At 37.7% G+C, this 20184-nt stretch overlaps 1 protein-coding gene across 23 annotated transcripts in view; it reads left to right on the forward strand.

Annotated features, from left to right (window-relative positions):
* AFDN (afadin, adherens junction formation factor) overlaps positions 1 to 13951 on the forward strand; it is a 182754-nt gene extending 168803 nt beyond the window's left edge. For 9 of the 23 annotated variants that reach the window (XM_072409093.1, XM_072409096.1, XM_072409091.1 and 6 more), the window contains 3 exons: positions 3242 to 3746; positions 12814 to 12898; positions 12977 to 13951. In XM_072409093.1, the coding sequence (XP_072265194.1) occupies positions 3242 to 3746; positions 12814 to 12898; positions 12977 to 13130 (744 nt within the window). In that variant the 3' untranslated portion in view covers positions 13131 to 13951. The remainder of the gene's footprint in view (positions 1 to 3241; positions 3747 to 12813; positions 12899 to 12976) is intronic. The other 14 variants (XM_072409104.1, XM_072409105.1, XM_072409106.1 and 11 more) reach the window with 6 other exon arrangements.
* Positions 13952 to 20184: the final 6233 nt, after the last annotated feature.

Genomic DNA, 20184 nt, shown 5'->3' on the forward strand with positions numbered 1-20184 from the left:
AAAAAGCTGAAAGTCTGCAGTTCAACTGCTTCTGAGTTGTTTAATTTAAAATTAATTGTGGTAATGTACAGAACCAAAATTAGAAAATAGTTGTCCGTCAAAATATTTATGGACCTAACTGTATAATAAATAAGTTACAGAACCTTCTCTATTGCCATTAAACTCAACTAAATACATTCTCCTGCTTCTGATCACCTTGTCAATAGTTGAAAACTTAAACAGTAACATGGTTCACAGATTCATTCTATGTTTAATAATTCCAACCAAAAAAAGCCTTCTTTAGATACAAGAAACATACTGCTTGACATGATCTACTTGAATTATTTCCGATCCTTATTAGTAACTGTATAGGTCCTTGGATCCACATTCTATTGAGGCTGAAGATCAGTACTATTTTCTTCTTGATGCTTCTTGTCTTTTGTAACCTTAATGTGAACAATCTCTTACTGTATTTTAACAGTTTATATAGGATTGTGCAATACCCTCTGATTTTGGGGGGGGGGGGTTTATGTTTTTTTACCCTTGTAGTTCAAGGTTTTACATTTTTTTTTGCACACCTTTTAGTCCTAAAATAATCCTTTTGTGATATGGTGCCCAAAATAAATTGCTTGAGCCATCACCAATACTGATTTGATAAATGAATAATAAAATGGTGATGAGGAAATGAGGAGGTAGTTCATATTGGAAATGCAGCCTATTGTAGCAACACCTCTGTTAACACAGTACAGTAAGTGAATGTTCACATTACAGTTAGTGAATGTTGTTAGGACAGGAAGCATGGTATTCATATGATTATGAAAAAGAAGGAATTAAAAAACAAAAAAAACTAATGCAGGCACTACATCAAAGTATCCTACTTTATATTAGATTTCTGTTTTTGATTTAGATAACCTTTAACTAGTTATCTGAAGGGTGTCTTAGAGGGGTTTTAATGGATGGATTAAGACTGGAGGTCAGAACCTTAATTGACATCTTCTGTTTAGTTAGAACAGATCTAAATATTGTAGCCATATAATTTGTTGAATTCAAGATAGTTTCAGCATTTTGTTTCCAACCTTTATTGCTAGGAATTGTAAAACTTTTTTAGGTTAAAATTTCAAGTTTGAGTAAGTAAAGTAAGTAAACTATATGCATTGTAAGATTTTAGTTTAGTGTGTGGGTTTGTTTTCTTTTTCTATTTTCTATATATATATATATATATATGTTTATTAAATCTTTATTACTATTGTAAATTATATATGAAAATTATATTGTATAAAATAAATATACCCCCAGTCAATCCATTATATTACATCTTTCACAATCCTTTCCAACGACAAAAGACTAAATGAGTGCTGTACGTACAACGCCGTTCTGCTTTATAGAGAGAGGAGTGGGGAAAAATTCATGAACGACAAACAACATGCGCTGTACACACACCAGATTTTTGTCCGATATCAGCTCTGAGGCGATCATCAGACAAGAATCATCTGATGTGTATACATAACTATTAATGCCCACTTCTTATCAGAAAGGGCCAAGGCTTATCTGAAAAGTCAAGACAGCCAAAACATAAAGCCAGAGGTAGCGAACTGAAACACAATCTGAATCTTTGAAACTAAAGTGAGAGTCCTGGGGAAGCACCCCCACAGTGCAGCAGCCTAGCCTGTTTCTTGTGCATAAGTAAGAGATTTGAACCCATTCCCAGAGTAGCATTATTAAAAAAAAAACAAGTAGAAATATAGAGAGCCCCAGCAGAGGCAACTAAAGGAGAGAAAAGTGAGTAGAAAAGGTTTGGAGGGGATCAAATCTCCCTGGAGAAGGGGGAGGTGGTGGTCACCTTTCAACAAACATAAACTTTACTAATGGATAGTTGCAGCACTTGCAGATGGGGATCACAGCATCATGACTAAATGGTCCCATCTCATGGGCATGTAATAATCTAGCCAGAGGGTATCTAGTCTTAGAGTCTGAGTATAGCTCACGTTTTCTGAAACCAAACCATTTTCTGCTTAAGTTGAGCTATGGTGCATGTAGATGAACAGTTGGTTATAAATTAAATGGATTGGGTTTGTCCTAATTTACATTGTAAATCTAAATTAAATTTGCATTGAACTTCTAAGAAAAAAATAAAAAGAAATGTCACTTCTGACAAGTTTTACAAAACAGAAATGAGTAACTTTGCAAACTGTTTTGCTGGACTGATGCAAAAATCTAACAGGTGGTAAGATTGGTAATTTTTTTGTATTTGTTTTACTCAAGAACTGAGTTTTCTGAAGGGTGGACTTTGTCCCTTGAATCTATATTTTCATGGATCAGAAATGCAAATGTGTGTGTCTCTCTCTGTTCCATCCTTGCATGTCTATGAAGTAAATAATAGGTTAGCTCCAGGATGGTATTTCATGGATCTCTCTTCCTTTTCATTGGAATGCTTGACAAGGTCAGATGCCGCCCTGTCAACTTTACAAAAACAAATAGCAAATCTAGGAAAACAGAAAAACGTGTATAATTATATTGCAGTTTACAGTGAATATGTAGTTTAGTTGAAACTGAAACTTTCCAAGTAAACTATATGCATTGTAAGATTTTAGTTTAGTGTGTGGGTTTGTTTTTGTTTCTTTTTCTATTTTATATATATATATATATATGTATGTATTATTAATAACATTCCCATTGCAACAGATCATCAAAATACATTGGTCCAGTTATGTGAGCAAGCAATAAACATTTTAACATTTTGGTAAATCTACAAATAGCACTCTTTCCATTTGTCTAGGAAGACAAATTTAAGTAAGGGAGTTTAATTGTTAACATTTGCATAAACTCTTTGGTGGATACTAAATAAAAACAGTTTAATAACTTTTTTGTGTTGATTGAAAGCAAACCTTCCATTGAAATCAAGTCAAATTTACCAACAGCTAAGAGGTAACAGAAAAATATTCGCTGGAATACGTGCCTACATGTAAAGATATATAGCATATACTGCCCGTGGATGTATCGCAGTATACAGAGCAAGTGTACTTGTCAAATTTGGTACAGAAAAAAAGTATTTTCACATACTTCACTAAAAAGTATTATTAAAGCACCAAAGTATACTGGTATTTGTAAGCATGTAGCATGATATCAACAAATTGTGTGTGGGTATGTTTTTTTTATTTTTTCTTTGTTAATAACCATTATTATATGTAAGTTTTGTTTTGTTTCCTCTTTTATTTTTTTTTATTTTCTCACAAGCTTAATTACATTATTTATTTTTGGCTAGCAGAGGAGGCAGGAAGAGGAGTACTACAACCGTTTGGAAGCAGAGAGGCGCAGGCAACATGAGGAGGCAGAGCGGAGATTGCTAGAACCTGAAGAGCCTGGTCTGTACAGACCTCCACTCCCAAGGGAATATGAGCTCCCATCCCCACCCCACCTGTCTAATGCTCCACCTCCCCCACCTCAGCGAAACACTTCTTACCTCAAAACACAAGCTCTGTCACCTGACACCGTTTACACTGCCAAGTTTGTTGCATACACTGATGATGAGGAAGACACAAACCTAGCAGGTCAGGATAAGTACTCCAGCACAAGAAAGTCTTATGGTGACCTCCCTCCAGCTTCACATAAGCCTGCTGCACGCCAGCCTCGTCCTGTGTCCGATGGCATCTTTCTTTCAAACTCATTCCAGCAACCTACAGCCAATGCCAACAGTACTGGTAGCAAAACAGGCTTGGCCCCTCCCGTAGCAAATAAGCCAGGTTTTTTTCACCAAGGCATCGCCAAAGGTACTGTTTTAAAACGTGTAACTAGTTGGAACCCACCTTCCTACTCTTTCACCTTGGTGATTTTTAGATTTAAGTCTATCCTTATATAATAGCCTAATTTGTGGTCTTCCTCTCTCTGACACTATTTGGTGACTGATTAGAACACTTCAATTATCCTTTCCAATCATTTTGTTTTAATTAAGTTGTGCTATCCTTCTACCACTAAAATACTGTCTTTTTCCCTTTTGTGTCTTAACAAAAAAAAAAAAAAAACGATCAAATCAGAGTACTGTTGGTTTTGGCTATCATGCTTTGCTTCTCCATATATTTCATTTTACTTTTGCTGTACGTTTTTGTACTGCATGTACTTCTTATTCACTTTGCTTTTGCTAGTCAAAAGGTCAGTTCACCCAGAATTATGTTTCAGTTTCAAGTACGGTATCATAAGCTGTGTCTCCCTCTAGTTTCATACCCATCAGATGCTCCACATCTGTTTTGGTTCTAGAATGGCAACTTCGTAACATCTCCCAAAAAAATACAATTGACCGATATATCAGCTAATGTATTGCCTCGTAGTAAGTAGTAATTCGGGTGTCTGTTGTTAAATTTAAATAGTGAAACCCAAGAAGCAACAATGTATACATAGACACTGAAATATTTTAGCAGCGGAGTTATCCTGAAAGCTCTGTTTTTGGGGAAAAAGTGATTTTTAAATTGAATAATCTCATATTTGTTTCCCGTAGAACAGGGGTGCCCAACATGTTCATCGCGATCTACCAGTAGATAGCCATGGCTAAGCGAGTCGATTATGGAGCCCTGACTCAGTTCGCTGGCTCCGTCCACTTACATCAGCAAGGGTTGCCATAGTTCCTCGCTTGTTGTAGCACAGGACCTGTAGTCGTGACAAAGGAATACAGAGGCTGCTCTCTCTCTCTCTCTGCTCTCATTCTCTTGTTGGTTGAGTCATATTACATCTTAGCTTGAACTTTTTTTTTAATCTATATTCCTATAAATTGAAGGCATATACTTGTTTCATTCCCTGTATCCAGTATCTTGATTTCTAGTGGTTGTTAAAATTCTAACTTTCAAGGCATCTAAATATACACGCCTTTTTTGTGAAGTGGCTGCTACATGTCACTTGACAAATATTTGACCAAGGCTTTAGAGCTGCCTCATTTTTTTCTAGCATTTTTACTCAGATCCATTTTTGGGTATAACATTTTACTGGGTACTGAAGAAACCATTCAACATTCCAGAATATACCTAAATGGAATAGAGAAGTCAGTTTAAGATGTCATCGGAGTAAGGTAATGGCCAAAAATATACAGAATTGTATTGTGCCATACATGTTCATGCTGGTATGCAACGTAAACAATATATATTTTAAATACAAAGTATACTCGGTATATATATAAATAAGTATGTTTAGCATTTGTATTGTTGGTAGATCATTTGACTTGGTCATTTTAAAAGTAGCTTGAAAGCCAATAAAGTGTGGGCACCCCTGCCATAGAAGAACCCAGGGGGACAACCTTAAGTAAAACACATATTTGACTCTCCTACTGAAAACTTTTTTTTTTCATGGAACACTATTGATTTGTTTTGGACTAGCACCCTTTCTAGTGACATACTCTTTTTTTCATCATTTCATTCTGTGTTAAAAGTTTCACAGTCTTTATGTACATAGTGTAGTTGATTTGACAAGCATAGTATCAAATTTATTGTAAAATAATGCCCATGTGCAGTTCTACTGCATTTTAATTTGGAAAAATAATTATTGTGTTGTAATAGTTTATCATGGTACTATAGGAATAGCCTATAGCCCAATCATTATTTGTAGGAAACCTGTCTTTTGACATGATCATAAGTTACTATTACTGATCCATTATGCCATCTTCTGCATGTCGTTGGCCTAGAACAGTTAAATGATGAGTACGCTTTGTGGGCATTGTGGAGATTGTCATGGGCCATCTTCCCCTGTGCAAATTACTGTGGTAGGTGGAGAAAGTGCCTGTGAAAAAATATTTAAAATTTGGATTTTAACCCTGGACATGACATAACCATCCTTCAGCAGAATGTAGAGTAAGTGAAGTCTCATAAAAAGACAATTTAGATTATTATAAAGTTCCTTGCAAGGATAATATCCTATTTGTAATGCACGGCAAAATCCAGAACGTTTTGGGAAAAAAAAACATTTTTTTTTCTAGTAAAACTTTGGTCACAATGCCTATTATGCATATAATCAGGTTTGCCACAGAATACCATAAACCTCAATAAGGTGGCCCTTAAATTAGGTGGCCCTTAATTATTAAATGTGACCAAAGTCATGGAGAAACACACCACTTTAGGTAATCGCATATTAAAAAAAATATGCATTGAATAATGTAATGTTGCTTTGTTAGGAAATTTGATGCATTTGGAAACATTATTAGGACCCCTGCCCAAAGCAAGGCTTTGGTTTACCTTTAAAGCAATTGGACTGTTAGATGGTCTGTTTTTGTTTTGTTTTTTTTTCCATTGTGGAGATTTCACTTCACTGACCCCAGAGACTGGCAATGAGTGAAGATATGAAGTATTATGAGAATCCCACTTCTAGCAATAGTCCCTTGAAAGAGCAGTGAGCTTACATATTTTGAAGGTGGACACAGACAGACTAGAAATAGAATTTGAATCATCAAACATGACAAGTAATATTATGTCATGTTCAGAAGTATCAGTAGAAAGAAAATGCTTTCAAAAACCTAGCCTGTAAATACAGTTCTTTAAAGAGGTTACCCAGTTTTGGACAGTAGTCCTAATTCGTGAAGCTGAATGTTTAGGTTGGATAATGTTCACAATCACATGGCTACTGTTCAATGCCTGGGTCACATCTGCTATGTCAGTAGGTGGACCTGAGCATTAGGTAACACTTCTAGTGCAAAAATTTCCAACTTATCATGCCTATAAATACCTGGATGATCTCACATATTGTTGGTGCTTTGGGTTGATACCAAAATTCTTTTTTAAATTTACCTAAAAATTAAAAACTATTGCTTGGGCTATGGTACTGTTTAGCTGTTTTACATACCTGTATAATAAAATCATCTTTTCTTGCTCCTGGGAGGTATTTATCTTACATTTAATTTTGCTTCTGAGCAGATCTTAAAATGCTTAACTAGTTAGGTTGAAATACAGCTGATCTCCTTTACACCCTGTAGATAAACTATTCACACAGCCATATAGCTAAAGTTTAAAAAGAAATTCTGTGATTGTTACATTTTTCAAAGTGCACATAACAAATATTCATGTAAAAACAGGTATGACAGTGTGGGATCGCTCATAGCAACGGGGGTCAGAAGATAGCAGTGAACAGACAGCAGGCTTGAAAATGCAGTTTAAAGCAGGCTCCTCCCTGACTGTTTATTAGCACAAACAAATCAAACAAATTTAATGGCTCGGCTGAGCAACTAAATACACTCACTGTGGTAGTCCCTCTCAGACTAACACCAAAGTAAAGCAGTTGTCAGGAAACAATACACGGCAGTGTTTAGGAAAAACAAAAACATGTTCCACTCACATGAAATGCTTGCTTGTACAAGGCAGAGCTCTATTCCCTCACAGCTCTGGGAACCAACTGAGCTCTCTCTAGCTTCTTGCTGGCTTGCTAAAATAGTACACCTATGCACCTTAGTTACAAGTGAAAACCTGGACATGAATCCATTAGAAAAAGAAACCTATCCTTCATTTTTCTTTAGCCCAGCTCCAGGACCCTTAAGCTGGCCTTCACTTTATACAAAACGCCTTAGTCGCAGTGCTACATATACCCCATCCAAGACCTTCTCTAACAGGCACTGCAAGACCCTGTCACAACCCCCCCCCCCCTTCTATTCGAACCTGAGGGGTCAGACACTACCTGCCCACAAACAGTGAGGACGTCTGCATTACCCTGCAAGTTTCCTGCCCGGGACTCTACCGTGAAATTAAAGTTTTGCAGGGACAAGAACCATTGGGTCACCTGAGCATTTCTCTCTTTCGCTTGAGAAATCCATGTAAGGGAAGAATGGTCCGTAATAAGCGTAAACCGCCTGCCAAGAAGACAGTAGAGTAGGGACTCTACTGCCCATTTAATTGCCAAGCACTCCTGCTCCACAATTATGTATTTAAATGGTGAACTTCCTACTTTGCTATATACAGCAAAGTGGATATACAAAGTACCCATTTTTCATCTACTTGTGGGATAGTAGAGCAAAGCAGGGTCACTGGAAAAAAGTGACATGGTCTCCAAGGGAAAACATGAAAAAAGATGCAGTGAACATCATTACCAAGCCAATGGTTGACAAAGAAAAAATCATTATCCCTCTATTACATATAAAGTTGGCATTAGTGAAGCAATTTGTTTGAGCCCTGAACAAGGACCGTGATTGCTTCAAATACGTTTGTAGATTCTTCCCCGGACTGAGTACTGAAAAATTAAAAGAAGGAATCTTTGCTGGACTCCAGATTTGGAAACTGATAAATGATTCAAAATTTCACAAGTTACAAGCCATGTCATGCTTGTCAAGAATTGCTTGGGTAACCATAAAGCCCAAAATTTTGATGAACTGGTATAAAACGTCCTCTTAAACTTTAGACATTTGGGTGCTGCTCTGAGCATAAAGGTTCATCACCTCCATAGCCATTTGCAAAAATTTCCAGAAAACCTTGGAGATTTGAGTGAGGACAAGGGGAATGGATGGATGTGATGGAAAGAAAGGTATCGGGGATGATGGTATAGACACATGACGGCAGACTACTGCTGGAGACTTTAACGTGACTGTCCTCAAGATCAGCATTAAAAGGAAATCATACAAAGTTTTTCAATAACCTATTTGTGATTAGTTTTGTAAATTTACTGAATATAGAATATACTGACAATAAGTATTTCAAAAATTTAATTTTGTATATGCCAGCATATCTATTTTAATTTTGCTTAATTTTCATGTTTCTTTAGTTTTCTATGAGGTTATTATTAAGGTCATTATTTCAAAAAGAGCCAATCTAGCAAAACCAATATCTTGTTTGCTAGACTTCTAGCATTGGTGAACAGGCTCTTTAAACCATTGCTGCTTTTTACCATCATTGTTTGCCATTTTTTTTAATATATTAAGTACTGCACAATCCAATGTTTGTAACATGGGAAGCTCCTTACAATTATCCATAATCCTCCCCCCAACTATCCCCAATCCACCCTCCACTAGTGTCTGACCCCTTTCTGCAACCTTATTTACTGTCCCACCCCCCTCTGTCCTAGTTTAAAGATCCCTCCACTATTCCCCTAAATCTTTCCCCTAGCACAGCTGACCCACTTTCATTTAGGTGCAAACCATCTCTGGCATACAGGTTGTACCCCAATGAAATGTCAGCCCAGTGCTCTATGAACTTCCCTTCCCTTCTACACCAGGACTTAAGCCATGCGTTTAGCTGCCTAAGCTCCCTCTGCCTTTCCTGTGTTGCGCATGGCACAGGCAATATTCCAGAGAATATAGCATTGAAGGTCTTTTTCTTCAGCTTGAAACCTAGTTCCCTAAACTGATTTTTAAGGATCATCCATCTTCCATCTATATTGTCATTGGTTCTAACATGAACCAAGACAGCTGGGTCCTGTCCAGCTCCTCTCAGTAGTTTGTCCACTCGGTCCACCACATGCCGAACCCTGGCACCAGGGAGACAGCAAACCATCTGGTTGAAGGGATCCGGGTGACAAACTATTCTATCCGTCCTCCTGATCATAGAATCCCCTATGACTACCAGCTGTCCTTTCCTTCTTGCGTCCTCCCCAACACCACTACTAGATGTGCTGCTTTCCCAGCTGTTAGGGGTAGCAGTAACATTTAGAGTTGCCACCACTAGGTCTGCCACTTGCACATCTTCACATAACTTTGCAAACATGTCAAACACAGGGCAGGCCTTCCTTTTCTGGGGGCCCCTACCACTCCCTCTAGTTACATTAACCTAACTGCCTACATGCTCATCCTGATTAACCTCTCCACCCTCCACATCTTAAGCCATTAACTGCCTGCTCAGTGAGGAGGAGACCCCTTTCAAGCTGATCCAGGGATTTCAGTGTTGCAGTGCGCTTCTCCAGCTCTCCAATACCAAGATACCAAAAAGGCGACTTGCTCACATTTGTCACAGCGGTATTCACTTAGAAGCTGTTGCTCCATTTGTGCATAAATGTGACACACTGTGCACTGAACCAAACTTTCCACGTTGCTACCATTCATTTTGCCAGTTACAATTTTTGTTTACAAGAAGTTATAAAAAGTTTGGGGTTACTATAAGGATTTCCAACTCCACTTGATTAAAATTCCACTTGTTTCACAAGCCTAACAGTGAGTCATATATAGTCGTGTTCAAAATAATAGCAGTATGTTTAAAAAAAAAAAAGGTGAATAAAGCGCAAAATCCTTATATTAGCTTTTGTTTGCATACATGCAAATGCATTTGGGAGCACTGCAAATATATTTCAAATAAAACATGAAGAAAAATGTACCACATTTGTGTTATGCCTTTACAGAATGTGGAAAAGAAATATTAAGCTGTTCAAAAAATAGCAGTGTTTGCATTCGTCTTTACAAATTCAAACATTCACTGTAAAAACTGAAACACGTTTCAAGATTTTTTTCTCTCAGTTTTCTTCCACGTCTTCCAAGTTTTGGTTGCCATTTTAAAGCATTTGAGATGATTTTAGCTGAGCAATGTATAATTTTCTGCACTTATTTATATGTTTTCCCCTCTCCAATCAACTTTTTAATTAAAGTATGTTTTTTTTCTGGACAATGTCTGGAACGACCTATTACGCAGATGTTGAGAGAGTTTACACTATAGAGAGCCTGTACAACATTTGCTGCCTTCCTTTCCTAAATAAGGGCCATCATTGACACCTTTTTATTTCACAGACTGAATGACCTCACTAATTGAACTCCACACTGCTAATATTTTGAACAGTCTAAGATTCCCTTTTCTGAAATTGTTTTGATTTGGAATATAATGTGTAGTGTTCCCAATGCATGTATGGAAATAAAATCTATTCTAAGGATTTTGAACACAACTGTACCATTCACCCTCAGTTAATAAAAAAAAATGTCATCATGGATAAAACTTTGGCAGCCTAGTGAATTTTTAGATTGACAAGCTTAAAAGTATTCAAACTTTGGTCAATATAGTATTACTTTTTTTGAAATACAGTTTTGTTTAGCTTCATGACTCAAACATTCTAATTCACACTGTGAATGAACAAATATACCCCATCACTTTTATCCTTACCCTTGTGTATTGTAGTTCAGAACTCATGCAGAGCATCTATAGGAAGGATATTCAAGGGCTAGTAACTATAGATTCTGATATAAACACAATGATATTTGCGGAAACTATTATTATTTTGTGTGATGTTGTAGCTTTTAATATTCACAATATCTATACAGTTTTTACTCCAGCTATATAGACCAGATATAACAATAGTAATAATAAACTACACATAATTGCTTGCACTCTGCTCCTGCCATACCCATTTGCTCAATAGTTATGGCTAGCTGCTTATTCATTTTATTTTCACTGGCTGAAACTAAAAAGCACTGTAAATAGCTATATGGAATGCTTGCATTTTTGCTGCTTTGTTTATTCTCTTGTAGTAATATAAAATGTTTTTTGAAAGTTCTGTTCCTCCAAAACTAATATTTCCACTCTGGGTGAATCTTGGTGGACTGTATTTCTTATTGTCTACTCTACCACAATACCAACTGTTCTACAACAATTCACAGCTTCAAATGTTGAACCAGTCAGTATCTAAAAAGTAAAAAATTGGCTTGTGCATTATGTTCTCTAAGAATTATGCATATGGGTGTTGTCTCTTCTCTACTTTTCTGTTCTTTGTTTATCCGGAGTAGACATTTCTGACCTTTTACCTATGCTTGGTGTTATCAACTGCTATGGAATTTAATACAACTGTATTTTGGTTGGTGTGCAAACCAGCATGGCTTAAGATGATGCTAAATCTTTTATTTTCTTTACAGCAGGGTACTAGATGCCCACACGTTCTGTAAGATATCCTGTAAAGCCCCTGAAAAGTTTGTTGCCTTATGGCTTGTCATAGTTAGGCCAGTTATAGACGGAGAAGGCAAAAAAGTTGAACCTCAGCTGGTATCTATAGAAGTGGTTGCTATTCGCAGATCACAGATTGCCCGCTTTGGAGGCTTAGTTGCCCATTATTAAATAGCTGAGGGCATAATTTTTTGTGAACTTCTTTTTTTCACAGCTGAATACATGAGGAGTAACCTTCAATAACATTGGGCTCCATCTTTGCTTTGGACAAAGTGGAATCTGTTCTAAAATATATTTCTGTTTTTATTGCAAATGGTCTTCTTTGGGGATTTCGGTGACTTTTCCAGTGATAGAAAAATGTATGTTGCCAGAACAAGAAATAAGATGACTCTCTCCTGAGGTACATGTACCAAAAATAGTTTGTCACCTTATCCATCAGGCCACCCAATAATACTTATGTTGGGCTCCCCTGCCCCTCCATTGTGCTGTCAAAGCCTTGGAAAAAATACTAGTATTTCAAGGTACTTCCCATGTGCTTTGCTGGGTGGCAGATCACCAGGACAGCATAGGTATCAGTGGGTGGGAAATGAAGGATGATCTTCAAAGAAAACCTGTTTTATTTTCCCCAAGAATTTGTTGTATTTATCTTCCTATAGTTTACAATTTTTGGCTCTACATCTGTGTGGAAAATTGTAAACTATAAAAATTGTTTTTTGTATTCCTAGCTTTTCACATAATAAAAAAAAAAACATTGCTGTAAGGAACATTCCACATAAACCTAGAACTAAATGTTTAATTTTCCATGCCATGGATGCATTCAGAATAGGATAAGATTCTTGCTTTCCTTGGTAATTTTTCTCTTTCTCCTTTTTGTAACTAACTGTGCAAGTTTTCACACTTTCCTAACAAAAGTGCAATATATTATAGTTTATTTATGAATGTGCACATGTTCAAACTTTGTGTGTATCAATCTATTTACATTAGATTAAAACCCCAACAAAACACATAAAATGTTCATTTTCATTTTTAGGATCAAATTCTTACAGTGGATCGTCAGGTACGATAGCTGGGAACAATGAAGTTTATAGGGATCCAAGAGACAAGAGACTAAAAGGGTAAACAAATAGTGTAACATTTTTGGTATTACAGTATTAGATGTCATATTTGATTAATATTTAAATTGTTTCATACAGCCAAGATGGAGATCCTTCTACAACCAGTGAAGCCCCAGAGAGTTTGACATTTAAGGAGCGCCAACGCCTATTCTCCCAAGGCCAGGATGTGTCCAACAAAGTTAAAGCTTCTCGCAAACTAATGGAACTGGAAAATGAGCTAAATACAAAATGATCCTTGTGCTTTTGCTATAATGCACCTTAAAGTTTGACAAATAAATATATTCATAATCAAAGGACTTTAAAAGGTGGGGTGAAAAAAAGTGTAAAAGGGAGGAATATAAATATATATATATTTTTTTCTGTAAAGGGTGATTTTATTTTGAGACTGTAATTTGAATGCTAGTGATACTGCAATAACAAGAATCTAGTTCCTTCCAAACTGATTTTAAGGTTTGCGTATCTCAAATACTATTTGTGATTTTCTTGCGATTTATCATATGGAGACATTTGACAGTTTTTTGGGAATCCTGGCACAGGCTGATGTTGATTTAAAAAAGAAAAACAAAAAAAAAAGATGTGATAAACTGCTGAAAGCATTCTACTGTTAATGTCAAAGTGAACACTACAATACCGTGGAAGGGCTGCACCAAATCTTGTAAATGTTTAGTATTCATTTGCACATTTTAATATTTTCCTTCCCTTTGTGTCATTCCTGTCAAAATATTTTACAGATATTTTTTCTGCGTACATTTTAGAACAAATAATTTGTTTGGGGAGGGTTCAAAGAGCGAAACTCCACTATACTGTTACTTTGTTGTCACCGGTGTAAAAATCTTAACATTGAATCTCCAAGGGATGCATTTAATAGACTGATCTTTGTATTAGAAAAGATTTTTTATGAAAAAATGCATCTATTGTTAATATCTTTCATTAGTTAGGCTTTTGCTTACAGACACTGGACTACAATTGATATTTTCCAAGTTATTGTACATTTTAGAGTTCTAGCAAATATCTTTTGAAAACAGAATAAAACAAAACGGTTGAAAATTCTAATATAGGAGTCAGTACATATTTTCATGACAGTTCATTTTAGTATGCCCAGAAGGGTGTCTATTCTGTGGTTGGCAATCATGAGTTTCTTTAAGAAATTAAATCGCATTTAACTCCGGATGCAAGCAGCGGCGTGGCCCGGACCCGGGCGGCATTTAAAAGCAGATTACTCGGTAATGTGCATTTAAATTTCCCACCCAGCCAGGCCCCCCCGACAGGTGCCCCGGCATCACAGTGTGATAGTCTGATCGCCGCTGGAGCGCGAGCCAGAGGTAAGAGGGGATCCCAAAGTTACCCTGAGTGTGACTCGGGGTTACTGCTTTTTGCATGTTTTTTTCCACCCCGAGTCAAACTCGGGATTACCGCTAGGGGGGTTAAACTCAACAAACACTTGAAAAAGCTAAGGCAATAGGGTTATACTTTTCACATTTTAATAAAAATCTGGACATTCTGCAAGGTCTAGATGTGCTCTGCTATATGGAATTATTTGTACAAATATTTAGTAAGAATTAATTCGTATTGCAAATCTATTAAAAACCTGTATAAAATGGTGGCAATCATATTTTAGTTAATATAATAATATTTGCTTTGCAGTTCTACCTAGTGTTTATATTTTATTGGTACTTGGTACAGTGCTGTTGAGGTAGCTGACTGCATTCACTATATAGCTAATAGTCTGTGAGCTTCCGACCATGACACCTCAATGAACATTCACCCAAATTTTGTGGCTATAAATATTTTAGTAAGGAAGTTTTTTTTATGGACTATTGGAATTGGTATTGTTTAAGCAAAAAGGTCAGGTACTGGTGTTGGATGAGGAGCCGACTCACAATTGATGTTCCAGTTCATTTCAAAGATGTGCAGTTTTTTGGGGGTTTTTGTTTTTTAACGTTTTTTAATTTTTTTTATAACAAAAATACAGACCGTAATGTAAAAAGAAATTATAGTCAATAACAGAAACATAGCATGCTCATTCTATACAAAAAAGAAATGAATGATATCGAACATATAAATCATAAAAAGGGGGGGGGGGGGCACAAATAAAAAACATGCAAAATCAATCCCATCAACCATTAGTAAACAAACAAAGTACTGAATAAAACCAGTTCCAAAAAAACAAAACTTCCAACCTCCCAGAGTGTTGAATATCCTGGAAACCCTAGCTGTCGTTGTCCGTGATCAGACCCAGAACCTGAACATAGAAACTAAGAAAACTGCAGTATATACCATGTAGAATGATGGAAAGGCTCCAGAATCTCATGCCGTGAAGTATGTTGAATAAACAGATTTCATTTGTCCAAAAGTTTTGACATGTATTTGTCATCATTCTTTCCAGCACTTCTCTATAAAATACCTGTTTCAGTGTGCACACCATCGAGTCAGTTTTCGGAGGGAGGTAATCTACCCCAAAATCAGAGCCCGTCGTGCTGCCAGCAGACATACAGATATCCAGTCCCTTTTACCCTTGCCCATGCCACTTTCAGTCAGGTCTTCTCAGCAACCAAAAATGCAGAGGGTAGGTTTGAGTGGTATAAAATGGCCTGTAATCGAGTGAACATACTGTAATAGTCTCAACCAGTAGTGTGAAACAAGTGGGCAAATGGGCCTTACACTATAGGCAGGTAAAAGACTTTATAAGCCCTGTGTAATAGTTTAAACTGAGATTCCCTCCAAACTTCGTTGACTATTGTTTTTCACACCGTGCAGTAACCTTAAATGATTTTATCCACAATTTCTTCGACGTTGAAGTCCTGTCCCCATTTCTGTACATAAGTACACTGGAGAGGTTTACAAGCATATGTTTGTAGGGACTTGAATGTCCGTAATTGTGGGTACAGACAGACAGCAAATTATCATAATAGTTAGCCCGTAGGGTCTTTCCAATGTCCCCCACTAGGGACCAAATATGATTAATTATTTGCATGTAATAGAGTGGGTGGATCGCAGATCTTGCAGGTACTAGTTTAGCCCCAATCTCCCTCCAGGTAAACAGTTTGCCTGTCTTTCTATTCAAAAGCTCCCCTACCATACTAAGACCTTTTCACCACGTAAGGAACACCTGTTGAGTGTTCCCCTGTGGAAACATAGGATTATCACTAATGGGATGATAACGTGAAAGAGCAAATATAGTCCCATCATTTTCCTTCCTTCCCTCCATGGTGTCCCTCAATAATAAATTATGTTTTAGATGTGAGGGGAGCATTGGAAACTTACAATGTAGTATAGCTTTGAAATCCCAGGGGTAAGCTATCGCTTATTCTAACTGAAAATTCGAGGCATAGAACTTACCCCTAAGCCAATCTGATATGTGCCTGGTGAGGCATGCTAGGTTATAGGTTTGTACATTGGGAAAAATGACACCTGCCTCAGATATGGGGAGACAGTTTCTGTAGAGAAATTCTAGGGAGTGCCATATAAAACGTTGGAACCATCCCTGTAGTTTTGTAACATCCTGTCACCGCAGAAGTAGCCGAATGGTTTATAGCGGATATAGTCATTTGGAAAAGGTCATCATTTTTATCAAATGTACCCTGCCGAACAATGACAGAGGCAAGTTGAACCACATCTCCAATTACCGCTGAATTTTATGGAACCATGGGGGCTAATTTAATGCATGCAAAGAAGAAGATTTACCGATCCTCACCCTCAAATAGGTAATATTGTTTTTAGCCACAACGAATGGTAAGCATTGCCGAGAAGTAAGGGTCAGAATTTCACTTTTATGTACATTTATGTTCAGACCCAACCATGTTTCAAATCTTGCAAAAACATCTTGAATATATGGTATATCCTCAGTTGGGTCAGAAGTGAAAAGCAAAATATCAACGTCACAGAACGCCGTTTTTTTTTTTTTTTTCAAAACTATGTTTATTGGTTTTTTAGCAATTTTACAAACACAATCATAAAAACAAAAACCGATAGAGGGACAAAACCTCATAGAGGGGACACAGAAAATAAGGGGGGGGAACACTCAAAATTTGCAGTACATACAGCCATATAAACCGTAACAAAAGTTTAGAACAGCATACAAGCAGTTTTAGAGCCAATAGTGTACAAGTGGTTAGTTAATCACATTTGTAGCATTCGTGATGTTTGTTATGTACCAAGTGGAGTATTGGAACATAGCAAGAATCGAAGTGCTCTCCGAGTTTATGAATGTATGAATCATAAATTGGTACCATTGTTGCCAAAATCGGGTGATACAGTCATCTCCTTGGAGTTGGGCGTCTAACATCTCTGTATGAAATAATGTTTTCAAGGAAGTGATGACTTGATCCAATACAGGAGGAAGGGGTTGGATCCAATTGCGCATAATCACTCCAGCGTTGCATAATCAATCCATAATCCAGCGTTGCAAACAGTGTGGTATACCATCCTGGCTTATGTTTTCCCATAAGCCAAATAAAAACAAAGAAGGGGCATTGGCAATATGGTGTCCCGTAATGTTAGATATCAATATGGCCACATGGCGCCAAAAACTTGCAATATGTGAACAAAACCAAAGGCCAAAGGTTCACCAAAGTGAACCAAAACCAAAGATAAAGAGGCGTTGACACCATTACATTTGGGACACTGCAAATGCCATTGTTTGAGTTGGGGATCAGATGTGGAAGGCCGGAATACCCTATAAGCCCTGTGTAGTAGCATGAATTGAGATTCCCTCCATATTTCATTCACAATACTTCTCCTGACTGTAAGATAACCTTGTATAACCTTATCAACAATCTCCGGGTCAGGAAAGTCTCTTTGCCAACTTTTTACATTGGAGACTGAGAGGGGTTTCGTAAAAGTAGGCAACAGATAAGCATGTATATTGGAAATGTTTGGAGGAGATAAGGACAAGAGCTTATCAAAGGCATGGGGGCGTAGAAAGTTAACATAATATGAAGCCATAGATTCAAGATAAGACATAGCCTGTTTATAATACAGTGGATGGAGTGCCCATTGAGGGATACAATATTTGTTTTGCAGATCCACTAAAGATATCTTAGACACATCTTCCTGTCTAAAAAGATCCCTAAAATATATCAGACCCTTTCCTTGCCATACTTTAAATGGTGCATATTCCTGTGCCTGGGGGAACGAGGGATTGCCGCAAATGGGAAGATATGGAGATAGGCGAAACGGAAGTTTAAACTTCTGTCTAAGCACCTTCCATGTAACAACTGTATCTCTAATTATTATATTATGACGTAAAGAGGGTGAAAGCACTGCAAGTTTACAATGTATTAAAGCACTCAGATCCCAAGGGTGAGTCATTGCACTCTCGAGGGATATATTGGAGGAACATGAGGTCCCTTTAAGCCAATCTATAACATGTCTAGCCAGGCAGGCCAGATTGTAAAGTCTAATATTGGGGAAGCCCACTCCTACTTCATCTTTGGGTAAATACAATTTAAGAAGCGAAATTCTAGGATGCCTGCCTACCCAGATGAATTTTGTAAAAGCTCTATTAAGAGTATTTATATCAGAATGAGTCAGTAGGAGAGGTAGCGTTTGCATAGGGTACAGCAACTTAGAAAAGGACATCATTTTTACCAGGTGACAACGCCCCAAGAAGGACAGCGGTAGATTTTCCTACATTTTCAGTTCCCTCAGTATCTTAGATATCAGCGGAGGGTAATTTAATGAGTATAACGAAGAGGGCATGCGGCCAATGCGTAGCCCTAAATAAACTATGGAATGTATTGCCACCTTAAACGGGACCCGTTGCCTCCAACGTTCTACAACTGTCAAGGATCTGGTTAATGACAGAATCTCACTCTTTGTAAAATTGATCGTGAGTCCTGCGAAACCTTCATAATTGCGAAATGTTGTTTGAATGATATTGCTGTCGCTTCTAGGATCAGAAGTGAAAATCAAGATGTCATCTGCAAAGAAAGCAGTTCGCAGCTCACATTCATGCACCGGAATACCATGTAATGACGGTGTGGCATCCAAGTATCTAACTAGTGGTTCCAGTGCAAGATTAAACAGGAGGGGGGATAAAGGGCATCCCTGCCTAGTTCCCCTATGTAAGGTGATGGGACTTGACAGGTACCCCGGTGTGAGTATATTGGCCTTTGGAGAAGCATACATGGCCTCCAGCAGTTTCAGGAATGGGCCTCTTAGTCCAATATAATCTAGAACCTGAAAAAGCCATGTTATATTTACCGTATCAAATGCTTTATGGGCATCTATTGCAATTATGGCCAGATCAAGATCAGGTTGTCTTTTAGCAGTCTCCAAGGCTACTAGTACTTTTCTAATATTGGTTACGGCAGATCTGCCTTGAACAAAGCCCACTTGTGATGGGGAAATTAGAGAAGGCAATAGCAAAGCAAACCGATCTGCAAGAATTTTAGACAGAATTTTTGCATCTATATTGACCAACGAAATGGGGCGGTAGGATTCTGGGTCACATGGATCTTTATCCTTCTTCAAGAGAAGTTTAATGTATGCTTCCTGGCCTGATTCAAAATAATTACCTCCATCCCACAGAGTAGAGTACATGGCATGAAGATCATCAGCTATCTCATCTCCCAAAAATTTGTAAAACTCAGCAGTGAAACCGTCCGGACCCGGGGCTTTACCATTTTTCAAGCGTTTGATAGTCATCATAACCTGTTCTCTTGTAATGGGGGCATTTAAGGTATCTAAATCCGATTGCTGCAGTTGAGGCATTTCAACTGCAGAAAGAAAGGCTGAACCCGCCACCGCATCTGTATTCGGGAGCGAGTACAGCTGCTGAAAATATTGTGCTAGACATTGGTTTATCTCTTTAGGTGAGTTAATCATAGTGCCCATTGGAGATCTCAATGTTGGAATATATGTTGGTTTAAATCCTGCACATACCAGGTTCGCCAACATTTTACCCGATTTGTTGCCGAATTTAAGAAATTCCAAATATCTATACTTGGATTTCAGTTGTTCGTATTGGTAAAGTCGTAAATCAAATTGGCGTTTAGAGGTATGCCAAGCTTGTCTGGTACTTGGAGAGGGGTTATCTGTTAGTGCCTGCTGTGCGGATCTAAGTTCCCGTTGGGCGGACAAAAAATGAGATAGTGTCACCTTTTTCCTATTAGCTAAAAAAGAGATAATCTTGCCTCGAAGGAAGGCCTTACCCGCCTCCCAGAAAAGTACCGGTTCATTTCTGACGGTGAACCGCGTTATGTTGGGCATACTCTAACCATGCCGATGTCAGTGTTGCCTGAAATTCCGGGTCTTTACATAAATATGATGGAAAGCGCCAAGGC

Source organism: Pyxicephalus adspersus, chromosome 4 (assembly GCF_032062135.1).
Source record: "Pyxicephalus adspersus chromosome 4, UCB_Pads_2.0, whole genome shotgun sequence".
Classification (NCBI taxonomy): Eukaryota; Metazoa; Chordata; class Amphibia; order Anura; family Pyxicephalidae; genus Pyxicephalus; species Pyxicephalus adspersus.